We start from the raw sequence: 27,539 nt of genomic DNA, 5'->3' as shown, positions 1-27,539 counted from the left end.
GATGATATCTCATTGTGGTTTTAATTTGCATTTCTCTGATGATTAATGATGTTGAGCATCTTTTCATGTGCCTGCTGGCCATCTGTATGTCTTCTTTGGAAAAATGTCTATTCAGGTCTTCTGCCCATTTTTTTGACTGGGTTGTTTGGTTTTTTGATATTGAGTGTATGAATTGTTTATATATTTTGTATATTAACACTTTATTGAACATATCATTTGAAAATATTTTCTCCCATTCAGTTGGTGGTTTCCTTTGCTATGCAAAAGCTTTTAAGTTTAATTATTTTCCATTTGTGTGTTGTTGCTTTTATTTCCTTTGCTTTAGGAGACAGATCCAAGAAAATAGTGCTACAATTTATGTCAAAGATGTTATGCCTATGTTTTCTTCCAGGAGTTTTATTGTTTCTGGTCTTACATTTAGGTCTTTAATCCATTTTGAGTTTATTTTTGTATATGGCATTGGAGAATATTCTAATTTCATTGTTTTACATGAAGCTGTCCTGTTTTCCCAGCACCACTTATTGAAGACACTGTCTTTTCTCCATTGTGTATTCTTGCCTCCTTTGTTGTAGATTAATTGACCATAAGTGCATGGGTTTATTTCTGGGCTCTGTATACTCTTCCATTGATCTATGTGTCTGTTTTTGTGCCAGTATCATACTGTTCTGATTACTGCAGCTTTGTAGTATAGTCTGAAGTCAGGGAGCATGATTCCTCCAGCTCTGTTCTCCTTTCTCAATGTTGTTTTAGCTATTTGGGCTCTTTTTTGTTTCCATACAAATATTAAAATTACTTGTTCTAGCTCTGTGAAAAATGCCCTTAGTATTGTGATAGGATTGCACTGAGTCTGTGGATTGCCTTTGGTAGTATGGTCATTTTAACAATATTAATTCTTCCAATCCATGAACAACACAGTACATCTTTCCAATGGTTTGTGTCTTATTTCTTTCATCAGTGTCTTATAGTTTTCCAGTACAGGTCTTTTACCTCCTTAGGTAGGTTTACCATCTTAATTATTTTTAAGTGTGCAGTACATTGGTATTAACTATATGCATATTGCTGTGCAGCTGATCTCTAGGACTTTTTCATCTTGCAAAACTGAAACTCTATATCCATTGAACAATTCCCTTTTCCCCTCCCCCCAGCCCCTGGCAATCACCATTCTACTAAGAGTTTGACTACTTTAGATATCTCATAGAAATGGAATAATGCAATATTTGTCTTTTTGTGGGGTTGTGTTCATTTTCAAAGCTTTTGAAATGCAGTGTTAAACTGGCTTCCCAAAAGGTTGTGATAATTTACACTTTGACTGAAAATATGAGTGTCCATCTGGGCTACACTTTCGCCGTTGCTTAGAATCCATCCTTTGTTTCAATTCTTGCCCAGTCCTTAGAGGAACAAAAGGAGTGGGCTTGAACACGTTTTCTTTTGGATAGGCCATTGTCCTATCCTAAATCCTAGCTGAAATACTTGCTAGGGCACTTACTAGCTGTGTGACCTTGTAAAATAGGGACAATAATAGTATATTATTATATATTCACACTATTATACGTACTTATTATGAGAAATACATGAGTTAATAAATGTGAAGCTCTATGAACAGTGCCTGTAATATAAGTCCAGAAGAGAGGTAGTTATTATTGTCATTGTTATTATTAGACTGTACAAGATTTCTGCTGTCAAAGTATTTATCTACCATTTTGTCCAATCCTTGATAATCTAATAAATGAAAAATGATAGCCAGGTATTTCAATTTGTAAAATTATTGTAAATAGTTATAAAATTGTAATTTTAAAATTATCGATTATCAGTGAACTTGAACATTTCTCTTTGTTTATATTGGCTATTTATACTTCCATCACGATTTCCCTTTTCAAAGCACTGTGGCAGACAGGAGCTCACTTGATCTTCCTAACAAGCTTCTGAATCACGAAGGCGGCAATCGGGCAATTGGGATTGACATGTATACATTGATGTTTATAAAATTGATGACTAATAAGAACCTGCTGTATAAAAAAAAAGTGATCAAATGTATTCTATTGGAAAGAAGCAAAAATAGACCATGTTTATTATCTAAATTATATAATAATAATAAAAAAAAAAGAAGGCAGCAATCATCATCCCTACTTTCCGAATTGAAAACTGAGGCTCAGAGAGTTACAATTCTAGTCCCAGGTTTCAGATCTCACCTTTCAAAGCCTAGCGTCTGTCCCAGAAAGTATTCCCGGGAAAAGCTTTTGTTACTGGTACCCACCCGCCCCTGCCCCAGCCCCAGCCCCAGCCCCAGCCCCAGCCCCAGCCCCAGCGCCAGCGCCAGAGCCAGCTCCAGCTCCACCACCAGCTCCAGCACCGATGCGGGGTGTCCAGACACACTCTCTGCGCACGCGCGGCCCTTCCTGTGGGCGGGGCCTCGACGCGCCGGCCCGCCCTCCGCCTCCCGGCCCCGCCCAATCCGAGGAGCGGCAGGCTCGTACTGCAGGCTGGGAGGTAGGGGAAGGCGGGGGTTGCCCCTTGGGCCATTGTCCGAGTCCCGAGACCCGGGAGGGGAGGCCCTGACTCCCGAGCGCCGCCCGCCTCCAGCCGCCGTTTTGCACCGGGAGTGGGCGGTGGCGGGAGGGGAGCTCTCCTGGGGCCGGGCTTGGGCCCGGGCGGGGCGGTGGCGGAGGGCGGGCCCCTCGGGTCGAGCGGGCCGTAACCTTCTGGTAGGGCAGAGGTGGGAAAGCCCTGGTCCGGAGGCTGGCGGCCGCGCGAGCCTTGAGCTCCCCGCCAACCCGCTTCGAGACTTCGGCCGGTCGGTCCCTCTGGGCCGCGGTGTCCTCGTAATTCTGGCAGTCCCACACTGGATGCAGCGCGCTACAGTGTAGGAAACCGTTCGCAGGGCTCTTCGCATTTGGTGCTCACACGGCAGCTCGTGGGAGGGGGCCAGGGGATGGACTGTTGTCGCATTGTGCAGACGGAGAAAACTAAAGCTCAGAGTGGGGAGGAGATTTGCCTAGAGACACCCAGCGAGGTGGTGGCAGTGGGACTCAGGTCTTACTCCTCCAGTGCAGCGCCCTTTCCCCCGGGCCCCTCTGCCTCCCCTGCCAAAGGAAGGGGCTGAGGTAGGGCATTAGTGAATGGAAGTTCGTTCGTTCCTTCTTTTTTGTTTTTAGATCCGCCTTCTCCTGTACCATCCAGGTCAGAGCTGACTAAGAAGTATACAGAAGCCAAGTCATGGATCCACCTGCGCGTAAAGAAAAACCCAAAGTTAAAGAGGCTGTCAGCAGAGTTGAGAAGGCCAAGCAGAAATCAGCCCAGCAGGAGCTGAAGCAAAGACAGAGAGCAGAGGTGAGAGTAAGGAGGGGCTGTATACCTGTAGTCTGCTGGAGATGATGCCGGTATAGAGAGATACAGAGAGGAGAGCTGTGACGGGGAGCCCTACCCGCCTCCAGCCAATCCAGCCAAAACAGGTGTTCTCCCAGGTTTCCAGAGGAGATCACTGAGGTTCACATGGTGAGGTGGCAGCCCAGAGTCACATGCCAAGTGTCAGAACCCCGATGAGTACCAGATAGTCTCGAGATGACTCCTGGCGCAGAGCTTTTGTGGTAGGACCTGAGGGAAGGAAGAAAGGAAAAAGAGAAGGGACATGTAAGGGAGGGGTCCCGTAAGGGAGTGAGAGAGAGCAAGTGTCACACACTCTAGTACAAATGTCCTGGATTTGGCCTGGAGAGTTGCTCCTCCTAATTGGGAAGTAGAGGCCCAAGCTCTACACCCAACACTGTGTTCCTTTGTTCAGTCTGCACTTAAAAATCAACCTGACTGTTTACATGAATATTTTATTTTAGCATTTAATATCAGGAAAAAGCTTACTGCAGTCTTCCCTCTTTCTATTTCTTTGCTTGTTTCTTTTCTTTTTTTTTTTTAGAAATTTAAAAATACAGAAAAGCTGAATATTATAACAAACGCCTGGGTACTCAGCACCCCAGATTGGTAGTGTTTAACATTTTGTCATATTTGCCTGGAGTCTTTTTAAAGTAAGATAAATAGGGCTTCCCTGGTGGTGCGGTGGTTGAAAGTCCACCTTCCGATGCAGGGGACACGGGTTCGAGCCCCGGTCCGGGAAGATCCCACATGCCGTGGAGCGGCTGGGCCCGTGAGCCATGGCCGCTGGCCCTGCGCGTCCGGAGCCTGTGCTCCACAACGGGAGAGGCCACAACAGTGAGAGGCCCGCGTACCGCAAAAAAATAATAATAATAAGAAGAAGATAAATAAAAATTACATAAAAATTTGAAGTCCCATTTCTGCATTTCCTTTTCCCCTCCCTATGGGCAACCACTATTTTTTTTTTATACTTTTACACTCAAATATTAGTAGATATTTTTGAACAATATAAAATGTTCTTTTGTGTTTTAAAATCTTACATTAAACTAATTCCACGTGTTTTATTTTGCATTTTGTTTATGTTTTTTAGAACTATTCATGTTAATGTAAGAATCTAGTTTATTCCTCATCACTGCTAATAGTAGTCTAGTTTATGAATCCACTTTAGTACATTTACCCCGTCCTCCGGTAACGGATGTTTAAATAATTTATAGGTTGTTTTTTTTTTTGCTGTTAAAACCAGTGCTGTAGTGAAAAACTTAGATGTCTCCTTGGGCACCTGTGCTGAAGGGCATATATAACTAGGAGTAGAATTATTGGGTACATTTTCAAGTTTACTAGACGTTGCCAAATTGTCTTCAGAGAGATTGTACAAGTTTGCACCTGCATTAGGAGTGTGAGAGAGTTCTCATTCCTCACTTCTTTTCCAATGCTTAATAGTGTCAGACTTTAAAGTTTTGTTAATCTGATCCATTCACTCACAATATTGAACTGCTACTACATGCCAGGCCCTGTTGTCGGAACAGAGAGTCCCTGCCTTTGTGGAGCGTGCATTCAGTGGGGGAGGCCGACATAAACATAATAAGTAAACTTCATAGTGTGTTTGAAATGAATCCATAAACTGAAATCTGCCTTTGGATTAAGGCAGACGGTCTGAGAGCTGTGGACCTGGGTTCTAACAGATTGTGCCCCTCTTTCCTTCACCTCCCCATCTTCACCTGGACGCAGGCCCCCAGACGGTTTTACTGCTCAGCGCTTTGGTGAAAGTTGGAGGGCCGCTGTAAGAAACAGCCCCAGGAAACTATCCTGAGGCCATTGTTCATGTGTTTACTGACACCCTGCTGGTGAGGTTCCACAGGTTACACTTACTTGTCTGACTTCAAACCCCAACTGCTCCATAAATTCCAGTTCTTCCCGAGTCACCTTGGAAAAGATACTTAACCTCTCTGAACCTCAGCTCTTCAGTTCCTTTTTGGTAAAATGAGGATGATAACATCAATTACACAAGATTGTTGTAAGGAATAGAAATGTTGTCTGTAAAGCACGTAGGACAGTGCCTGGTCCAGAGAAAGCACTCAAAAATGGCAGCGATTGATTGCTATCAGGAGTCACTGTGTTTTCATTGTGCGGACTTGAAGTTGAATTGTGCTGATTTGCCAAGATGTCATACCGGACTCGCACTGTCGTTGCAGCTGGCACTTGTTGAGCTCCTCAGATGTGCCAGGCACATGCATCACCACATGTAATCCTCACACCAGGGTATATTATTGTTGCTCCCACTCTGACCTTTGTAAATCCTTCCTGGAATAAGGAAGGGAGATACAACATACATGACCTTGTGAGGTAGAAAGTATTATCCTCATTTCAAGTGAAGTGTTGTGACCAGAATTCCTAGGTAGTAAGGGATTGAGGGGCAGGACTGCCATCTAAACAGATCTCTGGACTTTCTCCCCTGATCCCTGCTTTGCCCCACAGTTGCCTTGCTGTTTTGTCTGTGTTGCCTGGAATGCAGTTTCCTAAGATAGGAATGTGACAAGAGCCCTTGTGGGGAGGCGGAGACACAGTTTCCCTTCAGTTCTGTATAGATGCCACATTCCAGAGAGTGAGATGAGAAGGAGAGATGAGAGGGCTGAATGGGAACAGAGGCCCATTTGGCAGTTGAAGCAGCATTTGACACTATTGGTGATCCTCTCCTTGAAAGTCTCATTCATTGGCTTGGACCCTTGACCCATTTTGAGTCTCTTCTTTCTCTGCTTAATGAATTACTTAATATATTCTTAATACATAATACTTAATACTTATAATACTTAATATATTAAGTATATTCATACTTAATATATTCTTAATTATATAATACATATAAATAATATATATAAAATGTGTTTGTGCACTTAAAGTAGATGAATAAAACAAACACCCAACTACAGAAATAGAACACGACCAGAAACTTAGAAGCTCTTCAGGCCTCACTCTGGTCATGTCCCCAGCCTTCTCACTAGCAGTACCCTCGGTCCTTAATTTCATGCTAATCACTCCCTAGCTGTTCTGTATTAATTTACTATTTCTGTGCATACCCCTAAATAATATTTTCTAGCATAACACTATACTGTCTAGTTTTGCATGTTTCTGAACTTTATATGTGTTACCATATTCCGTGACTGATTCTCTTCACTCAGCATCTTTTTTTTTTAACCATGCAGATTTATTTATTTATTTGTTTGTTTTATGGTAAAACATACATAAAACTTGACCATTTTAACTATCAGTATTATGCTTTTTGAGAATCATTTGTGTTGTTGTTTGAGACTATTTTCATCACTGTGTGGAATTCCGTTTTACTTAAAGATTATAGAATTTTTTTTTTAATGTATTTTTGGCTGCGTTGGGTCTTCGTTGCTGTGCACGGGCTTTCTCTAGTTGCGGCGAGCGGGGGCTGCTCTTCGTTGCTGTGAGTGGGCTTCTCACCTGCGGTGGCTTCTCTTGTTGCGGAGCACAGGCTCTAGGTGCACGGGCTTCAGTAGTTGTGGCACATGGGCTCAGTAGTTGTGGCTCGTGGGCTCTAGAGCACAGGCTCAGTAGTTGTGGTGCACGGGCTTAGTTGCTCCACGGAATGTGGGATCTTCCCTGACCAGGGCTAGAACCTGTGTCCCCTGCATTGGCAGGCGGATTCTTAACCACTACGCCACCAGGGAAGTCCCAAGATTATAGAATCTTATCAAAATTTTTTTAAATTGGGAAAAAAAAGATTGTAGGATTATTCAATCTTTCTATTTAGTCAGTTTTGATCATTTAAGTTTTCAAACTTATTGACACAAAGTTCATAAGTTTTGTTTTAACCTCCATTATGTCAGTAATTATGGCTTCTTTTAAATTCTAATAATGTTTGTTTGTGCCTTCTCCCTTCTTATCTCGACCTGTCTTGTCAGAGGTTTGCAGGGTTTTCTTTAGTATTTTCAGAGAACCATCTTGCAGTTTTGGTGATCCTCTCTACTGTACATTTTGTTGCTTTTTCATTAATCTCTGCTCTTATTTTGTATTTTCTATTTGTCTCACTTCTCAGGTTTTTTTCCCTTCTTTTTGATTACTCAAGTTTTAATCCCCTACACACAAACACCATCCTTCTTTTTTTTCTTCTATACAAATGTGGAAGCTTTATGTTGTTTCTCATTCCTTGGTGGATTAATTGATTACTGCAAGGTGAGCAATAAGGTAGACAACCTGCCTTTCACCTTAGAATGTCTCTCACAGTTTTCTTTCCACCCCACTGCCTGCCCTGGGTCATGTTCCTACTACCTTCTCCTGGACTGTTGTAATAGGTGTCTCCTAACGCCTATAATCTCTCCTCCCCAACTCCATCCCTCACATGGTCTCTAGTTTTCTTTCTCAAAGCACAGATATAATCAAGTTGCTTCCCTGCACACTTCTCTCTCCAGAGTCAACCCGATAAAGTCCAGATTCCTTGGCATGGCATTTAAGGCCCCAACATACTTTTCTTGCTTTCTCCAGCTCCCCAAACCCCATTCCATGATATCTTCCATATTAGCATACATGAAGTTTCCAGAACTAATGGTGTACTTTTCCATTATATTTATTTAATCATAATATCCACTCCCCCATCACCTGTGTCCTTTCCCCAATCTCTACCTGTTCAAATCCTACCGATCCTTTAAAGGCCTGATCAGTCACCTGCCTCACTGCTTCTTACCTGATTCCCCAGTGGAGTTACTGTCTACCTCTCCTGCCCCTGCGTTACCAATGCAGTTCTGACATTTTCAAATGACACAGCCTCTTGTGTCTGAAGATACACTAAGCATTTGCCTCCATTGCTAACATGTCTTTTCTCCCGTTCAGATCTATGCCCTCAACAGAGTCATGACAGAACTGGAGCAGCAGCAGTTTGATGAGTTCTGTAAACAGATGCAGCCTCCTGGAGAGTGAGCTACCCCTGCGTTCACACTCGATGGGACCCTGGAGCCTTTGTTTGTGTGTTACCAGTCTTAAGCTGAGATGGCCTATTTGGAGCCTTACACAACTGGACAAGAAGACATTTGTGTTATTCCTAAAACAATAAATCGGAACTTCCTATATCTAACTTACTTCACTAGTTCCTCCGATCTGAATTGGCCCATTGCTTGCTGAAGAGACTTGTTCTATTCTTCCAAGACAATAGATTCTTTTTTTTTTTTTAACTTTTTCTATTTTTTGAAAAAAAATCAGTGTTTCTCGTGAAACTGTAAATCTCCAAAACTACAAATAAAATACTAATAAGATGTTCGTTTGCTCATACTTTAGGGTCAGGGTGCCTAGCCATAGAAGGTGGAGTCCAAAAGAATGTACTAGGCAGGCAAAGTTGAGGTGAGCAGAGGGGACCCTTTCTCCTTCAGGAGGAGAGTGGAGAGGAGAGGAGAGAGAGAACATGGCTGCTTCCAGATTTCATTCTTCCTGGGCCTAAAGCTCTGCAGACCCTACAGACCCTAAGTTTTTAGCCACATGGGTATAAATATGTGGCCTCTGCTCCCAGATGAGTCACAACTCAGGTTTAGAGGCTTGAAGCTAGGATTCCTGTCACCCTATGAATGTGGACAGCTAGTGGCAGGCTTGCACCAGCAGGGGGAGGGGAGTGAGGCGCTTTTGGTTTTTCATTTTAGTTTTTGGTTTTTCATTTTTCATTTTCACCTTTCACTTTATCAGGCCTAGAAGCAGAACACATATGGAAATGAGACAGATCGCTCAGTGAGGGCACAAGAGCCAACACTGCCACCTCCATTACTCTCCACACTGGAAATACCTGTATTTTTCCCTAGTGGTGCTGGGAATATCTCCAGCAATTCCCATCTCCTTTGTCTCCCTGCTGCTCTGAAGTCACTTGAGAATTCTGTTCCCATTGCTGTGTTTGTTTTAGGAATAAACTGTGGAGTTAAGGAGCTTGCTATCCCTGTGGAGAATGTGTTTTGAGAGCCTAAGTTATAGTCAAGGATTACCTCTACATAGATTATCCCCATAAGTAGTAATTAGGTTCTATAGGATCCTACTGAATTTGGGTTGAATGCAGATTTTTCAGTTTTGTGTTTTGGAGAAATGGGGGTTTGGAGTAAGCTGTCATCATAAACCTAAGGAAATGATGTATTAGTATGCTAGAAAGAGCAGTTTTTGGAGTCAGATGACTTGGGGTCAAGTGCCATTTTTACTGCATTGGATAAGTTATTGACCTCTCCAAGCCTCACTCTTCTCCCATCTGTGTATTGGAATAATATTTTCTTCTTCTCAAGATCATTCATTGAGAAATAAGTAAGATAATGTATGTAATAACTACTCAGTAAATATTACTTCCCAACTACCTACTTCATGGGATATGTTTCAAATTTCAAATAACCAATTAATATATGAGCATTGGTTGGAAAAATTCTGATTCTTAGTTGGGAACTGCTTGTATTAACATGTCGCAGCCCTGGATATAGTTCATCCTAGAGAAGTTTTCTAGTATTGCAAACTGTAGGTGGTTGTAAACTCAATTGAATAAATTGTGACCAGCTTTTCTTTTTAATGAAATAATAGAACAGATTGTAAAATATCACATGTGGTAAGGATATTGTTTCATGAAGCTTTTGTTTCAGCTTTCAGTTTTTCACCATTGAGTATAATGTTAGCTGTGGGTTTGTCATATATGCACTTTAATATATCAAGGTACATTCCTTCCATACCCACTTTATTGAGAGTTTGTATCACAAATGGGTGTTGAATCTTGTCAAATGCTTTTTCTGCATCTATTGAGATGATCATATGGTTTTCATACTTCATTTTGTTAATGTGGTGTAGCACATTGATTGCTTTGTGGATGTTGAACCATCCTGGCATCCCTGGGATAAATCCCACTTGATCATGGTGTATGATCCTTAATGTATTGCTGTATTTGGTTTGCCAATATTTTGTTGAGGATTTTTGCATCTATGTTCAGTAGTGACACTGGTCTGTAATTTTCTTTTTTGTGTGTTTTCTTTGTCTGGTTTTGGTATTAGGGTGATGTGGGCCTTGTAAAATAGTTAGGAAGCGTTCCCTCCTTTTCAACTATTTTTTGGAATAGTTTGAGAAGGACAGGTATTAATTCTTCTTTGAGTGTTTTGTAGAATTCACCTGTGAAGCCATCTGGCCCTGGAATTTTGTTTTGGGGGAGGTTTTTGATTACTGTTTCAGTCTCTGCACCAGTGATCGATCTATTCAGATTTTTTGTTTCTTCATGATTCACTCTTGGAAGACTATATGATTCTAAGAATTTATCCATTCTTTCTAGGTTGTCCAATTTGTTGATGTATAGCTGATCATGATATTCTCTTCTAATCCTTTGTACTTCTGTGGTATCTGTTCTTATTTCTCCTCTTTCATTTCTGAGTTTATTTATCATTACCTTCTCTCTTTTTTTCTTAGTGAGTCTAGCTAATAGTTTGTCAGTTTTGTTTATCTTTCAGAGAACCAGCTCTTAGTTTCATTGATCTATTGTCTTTTCAGTCTATTTCATTTATTTCTGCTCTGATCTTTAATATTTCCTTTCTTCAGCAGACTTTGGGCTTCATTTGTTCTTCTTTTTCTAGTTCCTTCAGGTGTAAGGTTAGAGTGTTTGAGATTTTTCTTGTTTCTTGAGCTAGGCCTGTATTACTATAAACTTCCCTCTTAGTACCATTTTTGGTGCATCTCGTAGATTTTGGTATGTCAAAATTTCACTTTCATTTGTCTTCAGATAATTTTTATTTTTCCTTTGATTTCTTTGTTGACCCAATAGTTGTTCAGTAGCATGTTGTTCAGTCTCCACATATCTGTGATTTTTCCCCCACCTTTCTTCTTGTAGTTGATTTCTAGTTTCATACCATTGTTATCAGAAAAGATGCTTGAGAAGTAGGTTTTTTAAGTCTTGGCCTTCCCACTTGTTCCTAAGATCTGTTATACGTTAGAATATTTTATTTTATTTATTTATTTAATTTTATAACATGTTCTATTTTAGTTCTACTTTTTTTTTTTTTTTTTTTGCTGTACGCGGGCTCCTCATCGCTGCGGAGCACAGGCTCCGGACGCACAGGCTCAGCGGCCATGGCTCACGGGCCCAGCCGCTCCGTGGCATGTGGGATCTTCCCAGACCGGGGCACGAACCCGTGTCCCCTGCATTGGCGGGCGGACTCCCAACCACTGCGCCACCAGGGAAGCCCTTTTAGTTCTACTTTTTATTTTGATTCCTGTCTAAGGAAGTAAAGACATTGAATGGTTAGCATTAGCATCCTGAGACCCCAGAGCCAGAGTAGAAGTGTAGCCTTACTTTCATATAGGTAGAAGGAAGCACATGTCCCTCTGTTAAGTCAAGAGGCTCTTAGCTGACCTATAACTATCCTCATATTGCTAACCTAAACTTTTTTTTGAGGCAATGTAGTATGATTATTATTGTTATAAACAAAGTACAATTTATACAATCAAATATGTATTTTCCCATTCAAAGCAATCTTCTTGGAAGTCTACATATTTATTTTAGCTCTGCTGCTCTGGCTCAAAATGGACATGGAAATCCTCTTTCAGAATTGCATCTTTTTCCTTTGAATGTAGTTCAAGTTTTAGATATAGCCAAAAATCATTTGAGGCCAAATCTGATAGCTAATGTGGTTTTGGTTTAAGAAGAGGACATCATTGGCTAATACTGAATATTAGGTTTTTGGACTAAATTTGGTTGGTTCAGAGTAAAATAAGTATTTTTTGAGTACCTGCTATGTCCAGGCACTGTGCTAGGTGCTGGCCTCTAAGAACTTATGTGAAGACATTTCGTGACCTGGAGTTCCTAAAATATTTTGATGAAGGATAGCATCAGTGAAATGAGGGTTCAGCATTGAAGGACATCACACTAAAATGTCTGAGCCCATGTATATTTGTAAGATTATTACTACATTATAGTAACCTTGTATATAACTCACTAGAATGCACAACCAAATCAATTCATCAACAAAGTAAATGTTTTTGAGTGTGGGGCACTGTGGCAGGCAGCAGAAATATGAAAATGTAAACTGAAAGAGCTTAAAATCTAGTGGGAAACAGACATACTCATCTAACCATGAAAAAAATACAAATGATATAACAGATACAAACAGAAAGCCGTGGAGAAGAGGAGGGCGCTGTCTGTTCCTTTAGAGTCAAATCATAGCAATGTGGACTTCATTGGACTTTTATTTTTCATTTAATTTTAGATTTAATGCATATTTGCCATATACTTTGTTCTGCAAACTTCAAGAAGGTTAGACCCGGGCTTCCCTGGTGGGGCAGTGGTTGGGAGTCCGCCTGCCGATGCAGGGGACGCGGGTTCGTGCCCCGGTCCAGGAAGATCCCACGTGCCGCGGAGCGGCTGAGCCCATGAGCCATGGCCGCTGAGCCTGTGTGTCCGGAGCCTGTGCTCCACAACAGTGAGAGGCCCGCGTACCGCAAAAAAAAAAAAAAAAGAAAAAAAAAAGAAAAGAAGTTAGACCCCAGGTAAAGGTGCTCTGGTGCCCTAGTTGAGGAAGGGGCGGAACTAGCCAATAATCTGGTCCACCACCTGGAGATGGAAAGTCCAGAGGCAGTGCTGGGGGCGTGGCTTTCAGCAGGCCTGAGTTCTTTGTGAGGTGCCACTTTAGGGCTCCATACAATTTTATTTCTATTCAATTTGGATTTTAGAATATGAAGTGCCCTTTGAATATCTAGAGTTTAGTATTTCAGAGCTTAGGAAAAGAACACATAATGAGATCCTGGAGACCAGACGATGCCCTCAAGATGCCAATGTGTCTAATCTCTAAACAAAGCAAAAGGCAGAAGCTTTGATTGTGGAAATATGGAATTTTAAGTTACAAAATCCTACACACAAATTGGGCAATGTGATTGTCCTGCTATCAGCTCCGCTCTACAGAGCCAGAGTCTGTAAATTTAAGAAACGCGTTAGTAAGCCCCACCTCACCACTGGAGTAATTACATTCAGGCAGGACCAAGGTGGAGGCTATACCAACTCTGAAGGGTTTCACTCATTTCCAAGGGACTAACCTGAGTGCACAATTTCACCCAGCTGGTAACAGGGATGGAACTCAAGCCCAGCCCAAATTTATCTTGGAAAAAAATTCTGTTCTGTATGACATAAACAACTCTTGTCCCCAAGAGATTCAGAACCCTGAATAAAGAGGAAGAAGTATATAGGCCGCTGGCCCTACTGTGGGTTGCTGTGGTTCAAGGCAACATGTATCTAGCACATGTACAACATAGGGACAAGGAAACATTTAGTAAGGGTAAGGCAAGGCTTGGCCCAACATGCTGGCAGAAACCCCACAGAGGCCAGCGGGAGTGGGTAAGGCTGTTTAGTATCTTCGGTGCTGCAGCTTAAGACATGCTGCCTTGCCCCACAGAGCATCTGGAAAGAAGATGTAGGAGAGTGACCACATCAGGCAGTAAAAAGCAGTTAGCGACAATGGAGACAAAAACACCATGATGACACCTGGAAGAAAAAAGGCAAACACTCCATTTTTATGAAGCTGTCTTATGTGTATTTTCCACCCTCTACTTCCCATTCCCATCTTTCAGCCTTCAGTTTTTACTCACAGAGCCTAAGACACTAAAACCAATGACACATGATCCCTGCCTTTGCAGAGTTTGTCCCTGTGTAACTAGACAATTACAATCTGATGCAATCTCAGGCTCCATTTTGTGAAATTCAGATCAGAAGTCAGTCTTAGCCAAGAATAAATTTGAGTTGCCCAGATCTCTTGTTAGGAAAAAAAAAAACAAAAAAAATATTCCTAATTGTTTCAAGTTTAACATGAGATAAGGGTCAATAAAATATTTTACGCATGCAGAAAAGAGTTAACATAGCAGGCCTGAGACTGCTATCCTTAGAAAGGCCTGCTTGCAAGGTGGGCCTGGAAACTTGAATAGTGAACAGTTCCCTACACTGACACTTATAATATTCTGACTGCCTAGGACAGTTGGTTATTACCCCCCAGAGTACAGATTTGTTGGTTGTCCTGCCTCCTCTGGAATGGAAATGCATGAGTGATCCTGTAATGGATACTGCTGTGATGTAGTAGAATGAACATGGGATTTGGAGTCCCAAGACCTGGATTTAGAAAAGTCCATACTTTGCCACTTATCAGCAGTGTGACCTTGGGCAAGTCACCTAACTTTTTAAAGCCTGTTTATTACCTTAAGAGAGGAATAATAATGCCTCTAACCCTCTGTCATAATGAGATTGAATGGGTAATGTGTGAAAGAAATTATTGAAGTACTACAAACGTGAGATGTTATTCTTCCCCTTTAACTTTGTTGCAGAAGTCTGGAGAACAAGTAACAATGTGAGATTTAATAGAAGCTAGCCCCACACAGGGCCAGTTTAGATGACAGGTGAGTTTAGCTTTGCATGCTTCAAAGTTGACCAAACCAACTTTGTCCCTGTGTTACTGTATCAAACTCAACTACAAATGTCAACCAAAGTCCCTACCAACCTGACTGTGGTGATACTTTGATGGAAATGCAATTCACATGAATTAACTATGTCACTTTGACATTTATGCCAAATCTCTTCATCTCCACTGCAACCATCACCTCTCATCTGACAAGAAGGTGGTTTTCCTACTTCTTTTCTTAGTCTCCAACAATCTATTCTCTTCATTACAGTCCAAGTGATCGTTTAAAACTGTGGCTCAGAAATCCCTTCAAAGGCTTCTCATTTGCCTGCAGGATCCAATCCCCAATCCTGCCCAGTCTGCTCACTTCGCTGGCCTCAGCCTGTCACAAGCCCTCTCTCAGCAAGTCCAGCCACACTGGTGCACTAATGCATCCAGCTGTTCTTGCCTCAGAGCATTCAGAAATTGTTTCCTTTTCTGAGCCATCCTTCCCACCACTTGGCCAATCGTCTTGCAGTTTTCATGTATTTAAAATTTTTTTCCGGTTTTATTGAGATATCATTGACATATAGCATTGTTATTAGTCCAAAGTGTAACAACAACGATTTGATACTTGTATATATTGCAACATGATAACCATAATAAATTTACTTAATATCCATCACCTCACATAGTTACACATTTTTTCCCTGTGATGAGACCTTTTAAGATCTACTCTCTTAGCAACTTCCAAAAAGCCAATACAGTATTGTTAACTGTAGCCACCATGCTGTACATTACATGCCCAGAACTTATCTGGTAACTGGAGTTTTTACCTTTTGACCACTTTCACCCAGATTTTGTTTAAATGTCACCTCCTTAAGGATCCTTTCCCATCCTTAAGGCATTCCAGTCTAAATTAGGTCACCCTCTGATGCCCTCTGAGAGCACCCTATAGTTTCACAACACATCAAAACTATATATTTTTAGTTATTTCTGCCATGATTTGTTTGGTGTCTGTCTCCCCTATCAGACTGTAAATCCTGAGGCAGGAAGTATTTGTCTGGTTTACCGATTTGACTCCTAGTACCTGACATATGGTCAGTGTTCCCTAAATTTCTATTGAACTTAGTGACATCCAACAAATATTTATTGAGCATCTACTGTGTGATTGGCACAATCCTAGGTACTAGGAATTATAGCACAAATAAAAAAGAGTCTTCTATGGGGGGGCAGGTTTAGTGTGTATAGACAACAAACAAGTAAATACACATCAGGTGATGATAAATTCTATGGAGAAAAGTAAGGCAGGGTGAAACAGAGAGGGAATGTGGGGACGAGGTACAGGGTGACAATGAGCAGCAGTGATAATAAATGATCACTAGTGACATTTAAGAGCGGTATTTTCACTCACCTCCCAGATAGACCATTTTTTTCCATTTCTCAGACTCCAGGATTTTGTCATGTGGGTAGTAGCTCTGGTCCATCATGAATAGAATCATGAGTGAGGCCATGCAAGAGAGAATGAATGTGTTGCCTTTGGTCAGGAGGGAGGTGGAGGCCAAAACACAGGAAGCATAGGGGCAGGGTAGACCCTTGTATGTGAAGGGAACGCCTGCAGAGAAAGAAAAGATGGGGTTTGCTGCTTCCCACTGCTCTAAAGCACCCACCAGAGGAAGCCCTTCTCTCTTTAGGTCTTCCCTGCCCCACATTCCAAATCCCCTAACCCCAGGGCAGTGGCCAGCCATAAAACACTTAGTTATTTAGAGATGATGTGTGGGTTTTGCACTGGATCCTCAAGGTAAAGCAGGCAGCTAGGACCAGGCCTATGCCTTGGCCCCTAGGAAGCCTCTGTAGAGGGGTCCTTTGAGATCTTTCTGTCTGCATCTGCAATCCCTTGCGTTGTGACCTTAGGCTAGGTAATTGCCCTCACCAGAGTTCAGTTTCTCCATCTGTTATGGGAAACTGGAGTATGACCTCTAGTTCTAGAGTCTGTGAATTCATATGCTCCATCCAAAGCTCACACTACAAGAAAAAGGCACAGCTGGTTCAAGAACCAAGGGTTCCCGCCCCCTAGAACAGGTCTCTGCCAGTGCAGCCTGCAGTCTCCAGTGGGCCTAGAGCAGGGGAGAAGGAAGGAAGGGGGTCTCCGTAAAAGGAAGGAAAGGAGTCAATTACTGCACCTCACACTTGCGGCATCCAACAGCTTCTCCCCTCCATGGTTCCCTACCCTCAGCCATAAGGCTGGCTTCCACTCACCAGTTGAATAGAAACAGAGGCGGACTGAAATAGCCAACACATAGATGATGGCCAGGAAGCCGTTCAGAGGCCCATCCATGCCTGGAAGCAGGGCTGAGGCCAGGCCAAAGGTGGTGAAGACAGCAAAGTCATTCAGCTCGGCTCCTGTTCCAGAAGGCCAAAGTTAGAAGAACTTATACCTTAGTCCCCTCTAGTGGGGGAGCTGGAGTGAGGACAAGCGGGATCCTGTTTGTCAGGTCCCTGAGGGGCCAGAGGGCAACAGCTGCTCCCCAGGGGGGCCTGCTGATCAAAGACTAGGATCTCCTTCTGGCTCTGCCTCAAACTGACCACGTGGCCTTAGACAAGTCTTTCCCTGTCTAGGTCTTAGTTTTCCCATCCTTTAACATGCAAGGGTTGGACCACAATTGGGAACGTATTGATAAGCTGTGGAACCCTTTTTTTCAAGCAAAATCTTGCATGGAAATACCTTGTCATATTTTAAACCAGCAGCTCTGCTTGGGGTAATTTTTCACTTCCCCACTCCCCCATGACCACAACCACCACTCCCACTCCCAGATCCGCCCTGAAGAGGGAGACGGGGCAGATAAGCCCACTGAAGGCCAGGACAAAGACAGCCAGCGATCAATAAGCGAACCAGCAGAGGAGCTAGATCTAGACTGTGGGGCTCACAAACTCCTGTTGAAGGGCTGCTTCTGCTACACTCAGAGGGATGTGAACAGGAGTGGTGACTCAAGGAAGCCTGCTGTATTTCAGAGGATGGAGGGTGCTCCTGAGGTCAGGGATTATGAGTCTGAGGCCTGGACTCACCTGATGTGGAGCAGATGTTGAGGTGTCTGGTCATTGCCCCGATAGCCGTGTCTAATAGAAAGCTGACCAAAAGCATCCAGGAGGCACAGGGGAACTTCCTAAAATGCAGGCCAGCAGGCCCCAAAGGGCGGCTCTTTCATCGTCTCCACTGGACTCCACCCCCCTCCCCCTATACGCTTCCTACACTAGCACATATACACACACCCCTACGTGTTCCCCACACTCACATCCTTTCTGATATGTGCTGCTTTACATACACACACACACACACACACACACACACCTTCACACATATCTACATCCCTTCCATACTCTCATTCTCAACCCACAGTCTTAAAGGGGTGCCCTCAACCCCCTTGGTAATCACTAAGGTCCCTTCCAATTCTAAATTCCAGGCACATTCAGTGGCAAGGGGGGTCCTAGGCCTTAGCCCAGCCTCTACAACCATCTCAGATAAACCATTCCTCCTTCCTATAGGTCTCTGTTCCTCCATCTATAAAATGAGGGGTTTGTACCAAATGATTTATTTAATAGGTATAGGCCTATTTAGATTATCTGTTTCTCCTAGTGTGAGTTTTGGTAGCTTGTATCTTCTAAGGAGTTGGTCTGTTTCATCTAGGCTATCAAGTTTGTGGACATAGAGCTGTTCACAATACTCCTTTACTATGCTTTTAATGTCTGTGTAATGATTCCTCCACTTTCATTTCCGACACTGGTAATTTGTGTCTTGTCATTTTTTTGGTTAGTCTGGCTAGAGGTTTATCAATTTTATTGATCTTTTCAAAGAACCAGGTTTTGGTTTCATTGATTTTTTAAAATTGATTTCTTGTTTTTGATTTCATTGATTTCTGCTCTAATTTTTATTATTTCTTTCCTTCTGCTTACTGCAGATTTAATTTGCTCTTCTTTTTCTAGTTTCCTAAGGTGGAAGCTTACATAATTGATTTTAGATCTTCCTTCTTTCCCATTTTTTCTAAGACTTTATTTTTTTAGGGAAGTTTTAGGTTTACAACAAAATTGAGAGGAATACAAAGATTCCCATATACCCCTTAGCCCCACATATGCATAGCCTCTCCCATTATCAACATCACTCACAAGAATGGTGCATTCTGGCCTTGGTACATACCAAGGATGAACCTACACTGACACACTGTAGTCACTCAAAGTACATAGTTTACCTTAGGGCTCCCTCTTGGTGTTATACATTCTATGGTTTTGGATAAAAGTATAATGATATATATCCATCATTATAATATCATATAGAGCATTTTCACTGCCCTAAAAATCTTCTGTGCTCTACCTATTTATGTCCTCCTCAACCCCTCTGGAAACTACTGATCTTTTTATTGTCTCCATATTTTTGGACACATATTTTCTCCATATTTTCTTTTCCAGAATGTCATATAGTTGGAGTCATATAATATGTAACCTTTTTGGCTTGGTATCTTTCACTTAATAATATGCATTTAATGTTCCTCCATGTCTTCTTAGGGCTTGATAGCTCATTTCTTTTTAACACTGAATGATATTCCATTGTCTGGATGTACCACAATTTATTTATCCATTCATCTACTGAAGGACATCTTTGTTGCTTCCAAGATTTGGCTATTATGAATAAAACATCATAAACATCCAAGTACAGGTTTTGAACATAGTTTTAATTCATTTGGATAAACACCGAGGAGTGTGATTGCTGGGTTATATGGTAAGAGTATGTTTAGTTTTGTAGGAAACCACCAAACTGTCTTCCAAAGTGGCTGTACCATTTTGCATTCCCACCAGGAATGAATGAGAGTTCTTGTTGCTCCACATCCTCAGCAGCATTTGTTGCTATCAGTGTTCTGGATTCTGGTCCTTCTAATAAGTGTATAGTGGTATCTCATTGCCATTTAATTTGCATTTCCCTGATGATATATGATGTGGAGTATCTCTTCATATGTTTAAATGCCATCTGGATATCTTCTTCTTTTTTTTTTTTTTTTTTTTGCGGTACGTGGGCCTCTCACTGTTGTGACCTCTCCCGTTGTGGAGCACAGGCTCCAGACACGCAGGCTCAGTGGCCATGGCTCACGGGCCCAGCCGCTCCACGGCATGTGGGGTCCTCCTGGACCAGGGCACGAACCCGTGTCCCCTGCATCGGCAGGCGGACTCTCAACCACTGCGCCACCAGGGAAGCCCCTGGATATCTTCTTTGGTGAAGTGTCTGTTAAGGTCTTTGGCCCTTTTTTAATTGGGTTGTTTTCTTATTGATGAGTGTTAAGCTTTGTATATTTTGGACTGTAGTTCTTTATCGGATGTATTTTTGCAAATATTTTCTCCCAGTCTGTGGCTTGTCTTCTAGTTCTCTTGACGTGGTCTTTTACAGAGCAGATTTCTTTTCTAATATATGCATTCAATGCTATAAATTTCCCTCTAAGTACTGCATTCACTGCATCTCACAAATTATGATAAGTTGTATTTTCACTTTCTTTTAGTTCAAAATATTTTTTTAAAATTTCTCGAGACTCCTTTTTTTATCTATGTATTATTTAGAAGTAAGTTGCTTAACCTCCATGTATTTTGGAATTTTCTAGTTATCTTTCTGTTATTAATTTCTAGTTTAACTCCATATGGCCTGAGAGCATACTTCGTATGATTTCTGTTTTTTTTAATTTGTTAAGGTATGTCTTACAGACCAGAATGTGGTCTATCTTGGTGAGCTTGAGAAGAATGTGTATTCTGCTATTGTTGGATGAAGTATTCTATAAATATCAATTAGATCCAGTGGATTGATGGTGCTGTTCAATTCAACTATATCCTTACTGATTTTCTGCCTGCTGGATCTATCAATTACTGATAAAGGGGTATAGAAATATCCAGCTATGACAATAGAGTCATCAGTTTCTGCTTGTAGTTATATCAGTTTTTGCCTCATGTATTTTGATGCTCTGAATGATTTCTAAGATGTCTTTCAGACCCTACATTCAAGGATTCTATGTTTCTTTCCAGCATATGCTCCCAGACTCCTCTGAAATCAGCTACCACACTCTCAGACCAAACTGCCCTAGGAGGCCATACGCAAGTCGACACCCTGACTGCAATGCTTGGATGGCCCAGCAGAAGCAAACAGAGAGCCTGACCCCAGACTTCAGCTGTGCCCAAACAACCTTAGTATTTCCTTTGTTTAGATCCATACCTATGTGTCTAAAGGGAATTGGGCCTACCATCATGGCATAAAAACTACACTCCCAGAAGATTAGGTTGAACTAAGAAGACAGCAATCTTCTGCTGCAGGTATGACCCACTTTATGAGACCCCAAAAACCCAGACTTAGAGAATCATATAATTTTCAAACTGGAAGGGAACTTAAACATCATCAGGTAAAATCCTCTTATTTTATGGTTGAGAAACAGATCCAGAGAAGTCACTTGCTCATGGTTATAAAGAATCAAACAGATTAGGAGGATGTTATTTGCATTATAAAGGACTTATCTTTAAAGAGCTGATTTCCCAAAGCCATTGAAATATGATTCAATTTATAGAAACATAATTTGCCTACAACTTTTTTGGGGGCCCATGTACATGTCTCAGAGTTTCCAGAACAGTGCTAATTTCAAATATTCTGCCAGATCATATGCTGTAATTTAAGAATCAAAAAAATTTAATGGTAGCCTGCCTACCCAAGGATTGTGCAAAGGCTACCAGAACAGAAATCTCAAAATCTCTTGATTTTCTCATAGAAACCATTCTAGATTGCCATAGCTGGAAGGAACTATAGAGATCACAATGTGAGCTGCTTATTTTAAAGATGGAGAAACTGAGGCTCAGGATATGACCTAGCTAAGGTCGCATAGCAGGCTGGTGGTAGAACTGAGGCTAGGATCTTGACCCCTTGACTCCCAACCTACTGCACTCTCTCCTGCCCCCAGTTGATCTGTACGCCTCAGAGCTTGGCTCTCTAGACTCCCCACTCCTTCCCTCATGCCATTGGCTCCAGCTCTTGGCTAAAAGCTTGCTGGGCCCCAGACCTACCTGCAGAAGCTGCAGAAGACGGAGAAGAGCCCCAGGATCATGTTGGCCAGGGACAAGGCACTGGCAACACCCTTCCAGGAAAATTCATTCATCTGGGCGTGGCTTTGCTCTTTGGTTAGGAAGAAACTGGTGTGCTGACCTGGGGCCCAGGGGAGAGGGACAAGGGGTTGTCAAGGTCAAAGAGTCCCAAAAGAGGCTCCCAGGGACCCAGTAGCTCCTGTTCCCCTAGACCTCATCCCAGAGCTGCGCCCTCCCAACATGGTTTCATGTTGGTAGATGGAGGAGACCCAGGAGGTAAGACAAAGGTGCTGAAGATGAGCGCCTGGGGAAGTTCAATAGCAAAGTGAGTGAACCAGCACGACCATAGCTTCCACCCCTCTCTGACTACACCCCTTGCCCTACAGCACAGACCTCCCTCTAGCCCATACGCTGGCCCTCCTGGCACTCCCATGGCCCAGGGTCCAAGGGGTATGTGCCCTTCCCCCATCTGAGAGATGAGCCTTTGTCATAGAGACCTTTATCATAAATGAGCCCTCCTTTTTTTTTCTTTTTTTTTTAATTATAAAGCTACTTTTAATACTTTGGAGTGAGCCCCACAGGAACAAAAACACTGGGAAGGGGTAACCCCCTCAACCCCAGAAGTGGCCCAGGGGGAGAGAGGCCACCTGACGGGAAGGAAGCACAAAGGGCCCGCTGCAGACTCAGGCTCCTTTGTCCCGGAGGCCACGCTCACTCCCTCCGAAGGACAGGGCTGTGGCTGAGGTGCCCCAAGCGTCAACAGGGGAAGAGATAAGCAACAGAAAATGAATATGGACAGCACTGAATAGTTCACATGGCACTTCCACCACGTTCCCTCTTCTGCTCCTGACAACCTTAGGAGATGGTGCTATAATTCTCCCCGTTTCATGAATGAGGGAACTGGGGTCCTAAGAAATGGAGGTATTTGCTCAAAGTCACACATTAGGTGAGGAGAATCAATCCCTCCTGTTTTTTTTTTTTTTTTTTTTTTTTTTTTTGCGGTACGCGGGCCTCTCACTGTTGTGGCCTCTCCCACTGTGGAGTACAGGCTCCGGACACGCAGGCTCAGCGGCCATGGCTCACTGGCCCAGCCGCTCCGCGGCATGTGGGATCTTCCCGGACCAGGGCCCGAACCCGTGTCCCCTGCATCAGCAGGCGGACTCTCAACCACTGAGCCACCAGGGAAGCCCAATCCCTCCTGTTTGATTCTAAATCTGGTGCTTCTTACCAGGGGCATAATCTCAGCAGCAGGTGGTTTGTGGGGTAGGAGGTTTGTGCAGGCAATGAGGGAGCTCATATGGCCAGTCTGGCTGGGCAGCTACGGCCTCCCTGTGCAGGAGCAGGCCCTGCCCAGGCCTCCTCCCTTCCCTCAGCCTCTCTCAGCAGCAGGGAATCAGCTGGCCCTGGCCATTTTCACAGTCCCTCTGTGTCCGTTTTCACTCTAAGACCAAACATGTGCACTCCTTACACATAAACCGTCTGTGAAACTTTCTTTTGGAGAAAGAGCCCCAGCGTTCTCTAAAACAGGGAGGCCCCACTGGTTGTAAACACACTACCCACAAATAGCAATCCTGTACGTGAGTAAAATGTACAAGTTCCAAGGTGTTTTCTCATTTAATCCCCACTCATTTTCGAGGTGAGGAAGCTGAGACTCTGCCTCCATACAGCCCCTCTGTACAGCCCCAGGCCCTTCTGGTCTGGGCAAGAGCTAAGACAAATCATGGTCCTTTCCCATAAATACTGCCACCAGTACGTCAGAGGTTGAGAGGGGGCTGGACTTGGAATTTGGGGCTGGGAGTTTATCAGGCGGCACGGTGGAGCTAACTGCTCCCATAGGCCAGCTTCATTCACCAAGGGGTGTCAGTAGCTACAATGCCAAAGCCACTGGGACTCCTGAGACCTTGTCATGCCAGGTCCCCTCAAAACCTAAGACAGGAAGCAATGCTAGTCCGAAAAATCTGGGATGGGAGGGGGGCAAAGGATTGGATGCCTGCTCCCTCCCTATCAACCTTCCCTTCTGGTCTGTCTTGAGTCTCAGGGCTGACCCGAGCAAGACCAAGCACCTCTGTTCCAGCCTAGTCTGCACCTGTAAGAGCAGCATCCCAGCATCTCAGAGGCAGTCAGCAGATACCTGGGGTATGTCCACCAAGTACGAGACACACCTCATCTATACTACTACACGGTTTGGTTTTTTTAAATTAATGTGCCATTAATTGTCTACTATAGTATCTCTTTCATTCACAAAGCACTTTCACCTCTATGGTTTCCAATGGCCCTGTGAGGTCTGCCAGGTAAGGCAAAGAAGACTCAGAGAGGGGAAGAACCTTGTTCAAGGTCACACTGGAAGTGGCAGAACAAGACTTCCAACTTCACCGTAAGTGTTCTTTCCTGTGTACTCTGCTGTCTACCAACCAACAGGACTGATCGTAGTATTCGTTGTAAGCTCAGACTGAGCAAGGTTCTGGGGAAAGCCCTTGGCCCCTGCCTGGACCATGGAATTTACAGTCTGTTCAGGAAAACAAGACTCATGCATGCCTGTGGAGACTTATAGGCAGTTCATGGTGGTAACTCATCTTAACAATGGGGAAACTGAGGTTTCAGAACAGTTAAGCAACTTGTTCCAGCAAACAGTGGAGCTGGGATTGGAACTGGGCCTCCTCCTTCCCAATTAAAAGCCATTTGCAGCACAGGCCCCAGGTATGGAAGGATGTGGAGCTGAGAGTAAGAGCTGTTGAAATTTAGAGAAAAAAGGAAAAATCCATTCATTCAGCAAACACTTGGTCTTGGGACAGAGAAGATTAAGACCTGCTCTCATCTCTCAAAAAAGCTCAGTCTGGCAGAGGCATTCAACCCTGCACAGAAGAGGAGGTGACAAGGCTGCTGAGGGAGCACAGAAGAGGGGCCCCGCCTGTCAGGGGGCTCAGAGGAGGCGTCTCAGAGGAGGGGGTCAGAGCTGAGGCCTTGCCCAGCAGTGGCCTGCAAGACTAGCTCACGTCACTTCCCGGCTCCTCGGAAGCCATCAGTGGCTCCCCAACACCCTCAGGATGGAGTCCAGCTCCTTCATGTGGTATGCAAGCCCTTCATGATGAAGCCCTGCTCGACTCTCAGCCTCCTCTCTCCATTGCCACTTGACCCCTTCTCTGCCCCACTCTGGTCTTGGGTTGGGTGGTGGGCCTCTTTGGGAAGCCTGACACCCCCTCAAGTCTTGAGCTGCTCCTCCTCTGCATTGCCATATCTCCTTGTGCTCGCCCTGTGACACTTGGCACTCTGTATTGGCACCGCCTATGTGGTCTTCCTTCTCTACTACAGGGGAACGAACTTGAGTGCCGACCGAGGTCCCCCGTGCCGGGCATGAGGCCTGACAATAGAAGTTGTTCAATGATTGTTAAATGAATAGAGCCCTCTGGTGCTTGCCCGAGATCCTCTCCCTGCACGGAATCACTCAAAGCCTGTCTAGTCTGTCCTGTGAGAAGCCTTCTCAAGTGAACAATCCAGCCCCTCAGCACACCCAGCATCTACCCAACGTTTATGATCTTTATTTGCCGATGCCTGCTGTGCGCCAGGCCTGTGTGTTCTGGGCACCCTCAGGAGACTGGTAGTCTGGTAGGGGAGGCAGATGTGTGTAGGAACGGTGATGGCAGTGTGGCAACTCTTGTTGTACAAGGGGTTGTCCGGTTGCTGAGGGTGTCCAGGGAAGATTAAGTCTGGGGTGGGGCAAGGGGAAGGCTTGGCTAATGTGATATTTACGGAGGGTCTCCGGGCATAAACAAAGGGGGGTGCTTCCTGGCAAAGGAAATTGCAAGGGCGCAAGCCCAATGAGGAGACTGGGTCCCAGGGAGACAGGGCTGCCGGGAGGCAAAGCCGGCAGGGAGGCCACAGTTGTGACCTTGCCTAGCTGCTGTGACCTTGCCTTGCCGCTGTGGGCGGGCAGTGATGTTTATCTGGTAAGGGGGTGTCTTGATCAGATGTGGGTTGGGGGTGGAGGGTGGTCTCGAGGGGAGAGGCTGAAGAAAAGGAAACCAGCCATGAGACTGGTGAGTGAGGAGCACGAAGTGAGCGAGCAGAAATGTCCGACGCTGGGGCTGCTAGCGGAAGAAGAGGGGAGAGTTGCGCGGGACTCGGCGATTTCTCAGGAGAGGCAAGGCGTGGCGGAGTCGGTGCCTTGCCTGGAAACCCGCGCAGCGCTGGAGCGAGAAGGCCCCAGGCGGCGCTCCCCCGCGGGTGGTGAGCCACGCGCACGGCCCCTCGGGTTAGAAACGCCCCGCCCCCCACTGGCCGCCCCCACTCCATCCCGCCACCCTAGAGGCCAACAGCCCGACAGGGAGCCGGCCTCCTCCCGACGCCGGTCTGTCCGAGCTGGAGCCACCGGCGCTCCCCTCCTCGCCCCTCCCCTGCCCGCTGTGCCGCGTCGGTCCTGGACGACAGCGACGGCGACGACGCCCAGGCGAAAAGATGGAAGAGTCGAAGCCGGGGCTGGGCGCCCGCGCTTCGGAACAGCTCCTTCCCCCCAGGGCCGTGGTCGCCGACAGCACCCTGGGGGAGGCGCGTGCGACGCTGCGGCTGCTTACCTGGGGACCAGACATTCTTAGATGAGGTGGGGGCCCGCACTCCTTTCCCGCTTCCTGGGCGGTGGAGAGGGGCCAGCCCAGGAGAGGGGGAGCCGCGTCGTCCCAAGCCTCTCACCCCCACGGCTGTTAGCTCACAATCCCCGAGGGGCAGGGGAGGGGCCACGGGGCCTTATTTAGCAGGAACAGGGGCCTCAGTTTGCCGGGGAGCCTTGCAGCGGCGCGGCAGGGGGAATGGAGGGATCCGAGAGGAGGGGACGAGTCTAACACGGGGAGCGTGGACAGGCTTGGCAGGAGAAGATACCAGAGTGCACGGCGTGTGGGAGGGAGGTGGGCTGGAAGGGAGTTGCGGGGAGATAGGCTGTAAAGGGATGCTGGGGTCCAGACTGTGAAGGGCCCCTAGAATGTAAGCCCCCTCCGTGTGGGCAGGGCTTTTGCTGTGCTTGGTACACTGCTGTATCTTTGTGCCCATAAGAACGCTTAGGCATAAAGTACATCCCCCAACCCCCATACTTGTTGGATCAATGACAAGCTATTTTCAGTCCTGAAAATAGGAGATTTTAAGTAGGGAAGTGACATGGCCAGGTTGGTTTGGAAAGATTATCCTGGCAGCCAGTGTGGCGGAAGGCTATGTAACACTGCATGAGCTGAGGGGGGCTGGAGCAAAGACATACTGTTGGACAGCAGCAGAAAGGAATGAGTAGTCGGACCAGGAGCCACTGTGAGATGGAATGTGAAGAGTGTGGGAGAGGAGTGAGAGGGAGGAGGTAAGAGCCTCTCTGAGGTGTTTAGGTTCCACAACTGGATGAATACGTGCCACAGAGAGAAACGTGTTAGTACTGGGCAGGATCCCAAGCACCAGTTCTAATACCTGCCCCACTTACTCTGACCTACCTAGTTGCTAAGTTCCAGCAGCAATAGCTTCCAGGGCCCCACAGAATATGCGAAGAAAAGGGGTGGAGCTAGGAGGTCAAGTGATTCTTTGCCTCATCTTGCAGCCTGGAGGGGGAAGAGAAGTATAGGACCTAGACTGTCCTGAGTGGCTACTAGCCACTGGGCACTGTGCTCAATGCTTTACAGACGTTATAGTCATCTTACTGGATTTTCTCAAATGCCCCTGATGTTAGTATTAGCATTCCCATTCTCCAGAGAG

At 44.8% G+C, this 27,539-nt stretch overlaps 2 protein-coding genes across 8 annotated transcripts; one reads left to right on the top strand and one right to left on the bottom strand.

Annotated features, from left to right (window-relative positions):
* Positions 1-2,435: 2,435 nt before the first annotated feature.
* Positions 2,436-8,634, top strand: SVBP (small vasohibin binding protein). 3 transcript variants are annotated; one of them, XM_082612594.1, is made up of 3 exons: positions 2,436-2,487; positions 3,153-3,327; positions 8,212-8,634. In XM_082612594.1, exons 2-3 carry the CDS (start codon positions 3,214-3,216, stop codon positions 8,296-8,298), a joined length of 201 nt encoding a protein of 66 aa, XP_082468720.1. In that variant the 5' UTR covers positions 2,436-2,487; positions 3,153-3,213; the 3' UTR covers positions 8,299-8,634. The 3 variants fall into 3 exon arrangements, with proteins under 3 accessions (XP_082468720.1, XP_082468721.1, XP_082468719.1); XM_082612595.1 differs by lacking the exon at positions 2,436-2,487 and adding an exon at positions 2,509-2,860 and having other exon boundaries at positions 3,178-3,327; XM_082612593.1 differs by lacking the exon at positions 2,436-2,487 and adding an exon at positions 2,512-2,860.
* TMEM269 (transmembrane protein 269) lies at positions 3,364-26,713 on the bottom strand. 5 transcript variants are annotated; one of them, XR_014293280.1, is made up of 7 exons: positions 26,390-26,713; positions 21,804-21,942; positions 17,793-17,890; positions 16,986-17,129; positions 16,141-16,341; positions 5,531-5,661; positions 3,520-3,591 (listed from the first exon to the last, which is right to left on the bottom strand). XR_014293280.1 is itself a non-coding variant. In XM_082612590.1 (6 exons), exons 2-6 carry the CDS (start codon positions 21,893-21,895, stop codon positions 3,512-3,514), a joined length of 615 nt encoding a protein of 204 aa, XP_082468716.1. In that variant the 5' UTR covers positions 21,896-21,942; positions 26,390-26,713; the 3' UTR covers positions 3,364-3,511. The 5 variants fall into 5 exon arrangements, 4 of the variants coding, with proteins under 4 accessions (XP_082468716.1, XP_082468717.1, XP_082468714.1 ...); XM_082612590.1 differs by lacking the exon at positions 5,531-5,661 and having other exon boundaries at positions 3,364-3,591; XM_082612591.1 differs by lacking the exon at positions 3,520-3,591 and having other exon boundaries at positions 5,173-5,661.
* Positions 26,714-27,539: the final 826 nt, after the last annotated feature.

Source organism: Mesoplodon mirus (genome assembly GCF_964341445.2).
Source record: "Mesoplodon mirus genome assembly, chromosome: 3".
NCBI classification, from domain to species: Eukaryota; Metazoa; Chordata; class Mammalia; order Artiodactyla; family Ziphiidae; genus Mesoplodon; species Mesoplodon mirus.
Note: the sequence above shows the minus strand (reverse complement) of the source record. Positions and strands in the feature narration are given on the sequence as shown.

Coding starts and splice junctions, on each gene's coding strand:
- SVBP (XM_082612594.1), top strand. CDS start 3,214: ATGGATCCACCTGCGCGTAAAGAAAAACCCAAAGTTAAAGAGGCTGTC. Junction 3,328..8,211: donor AGCAAAGACAGAGAGCAGAG/GTGAGAGTAAGG, acceptor TCTCCCGTTCAG/ATCTATGCCCTCAACAGAGT.
- TMEM269 (XM_082612588.1), bottom strand. CDS start 21,895: ATGAATGAATTTTCCTGGAAGGGTGTTGCCAGTGCCTTGTCCCTGGCC. Junction 17,130..17,792: donor CAACATCTGCTCCACATCAG/GTGAGTCCAGGC, acceptor CTTCTGGAACAG/GAGCCGAGCTGAATGACTTT. Junction 13,844..16,140: donor AAAAATGGTCTATCTGGGAG/GTGAGTGAAAAT, acceptor TTTTTCTTCCAG/GTGTCATCATGGTGTTTTTG.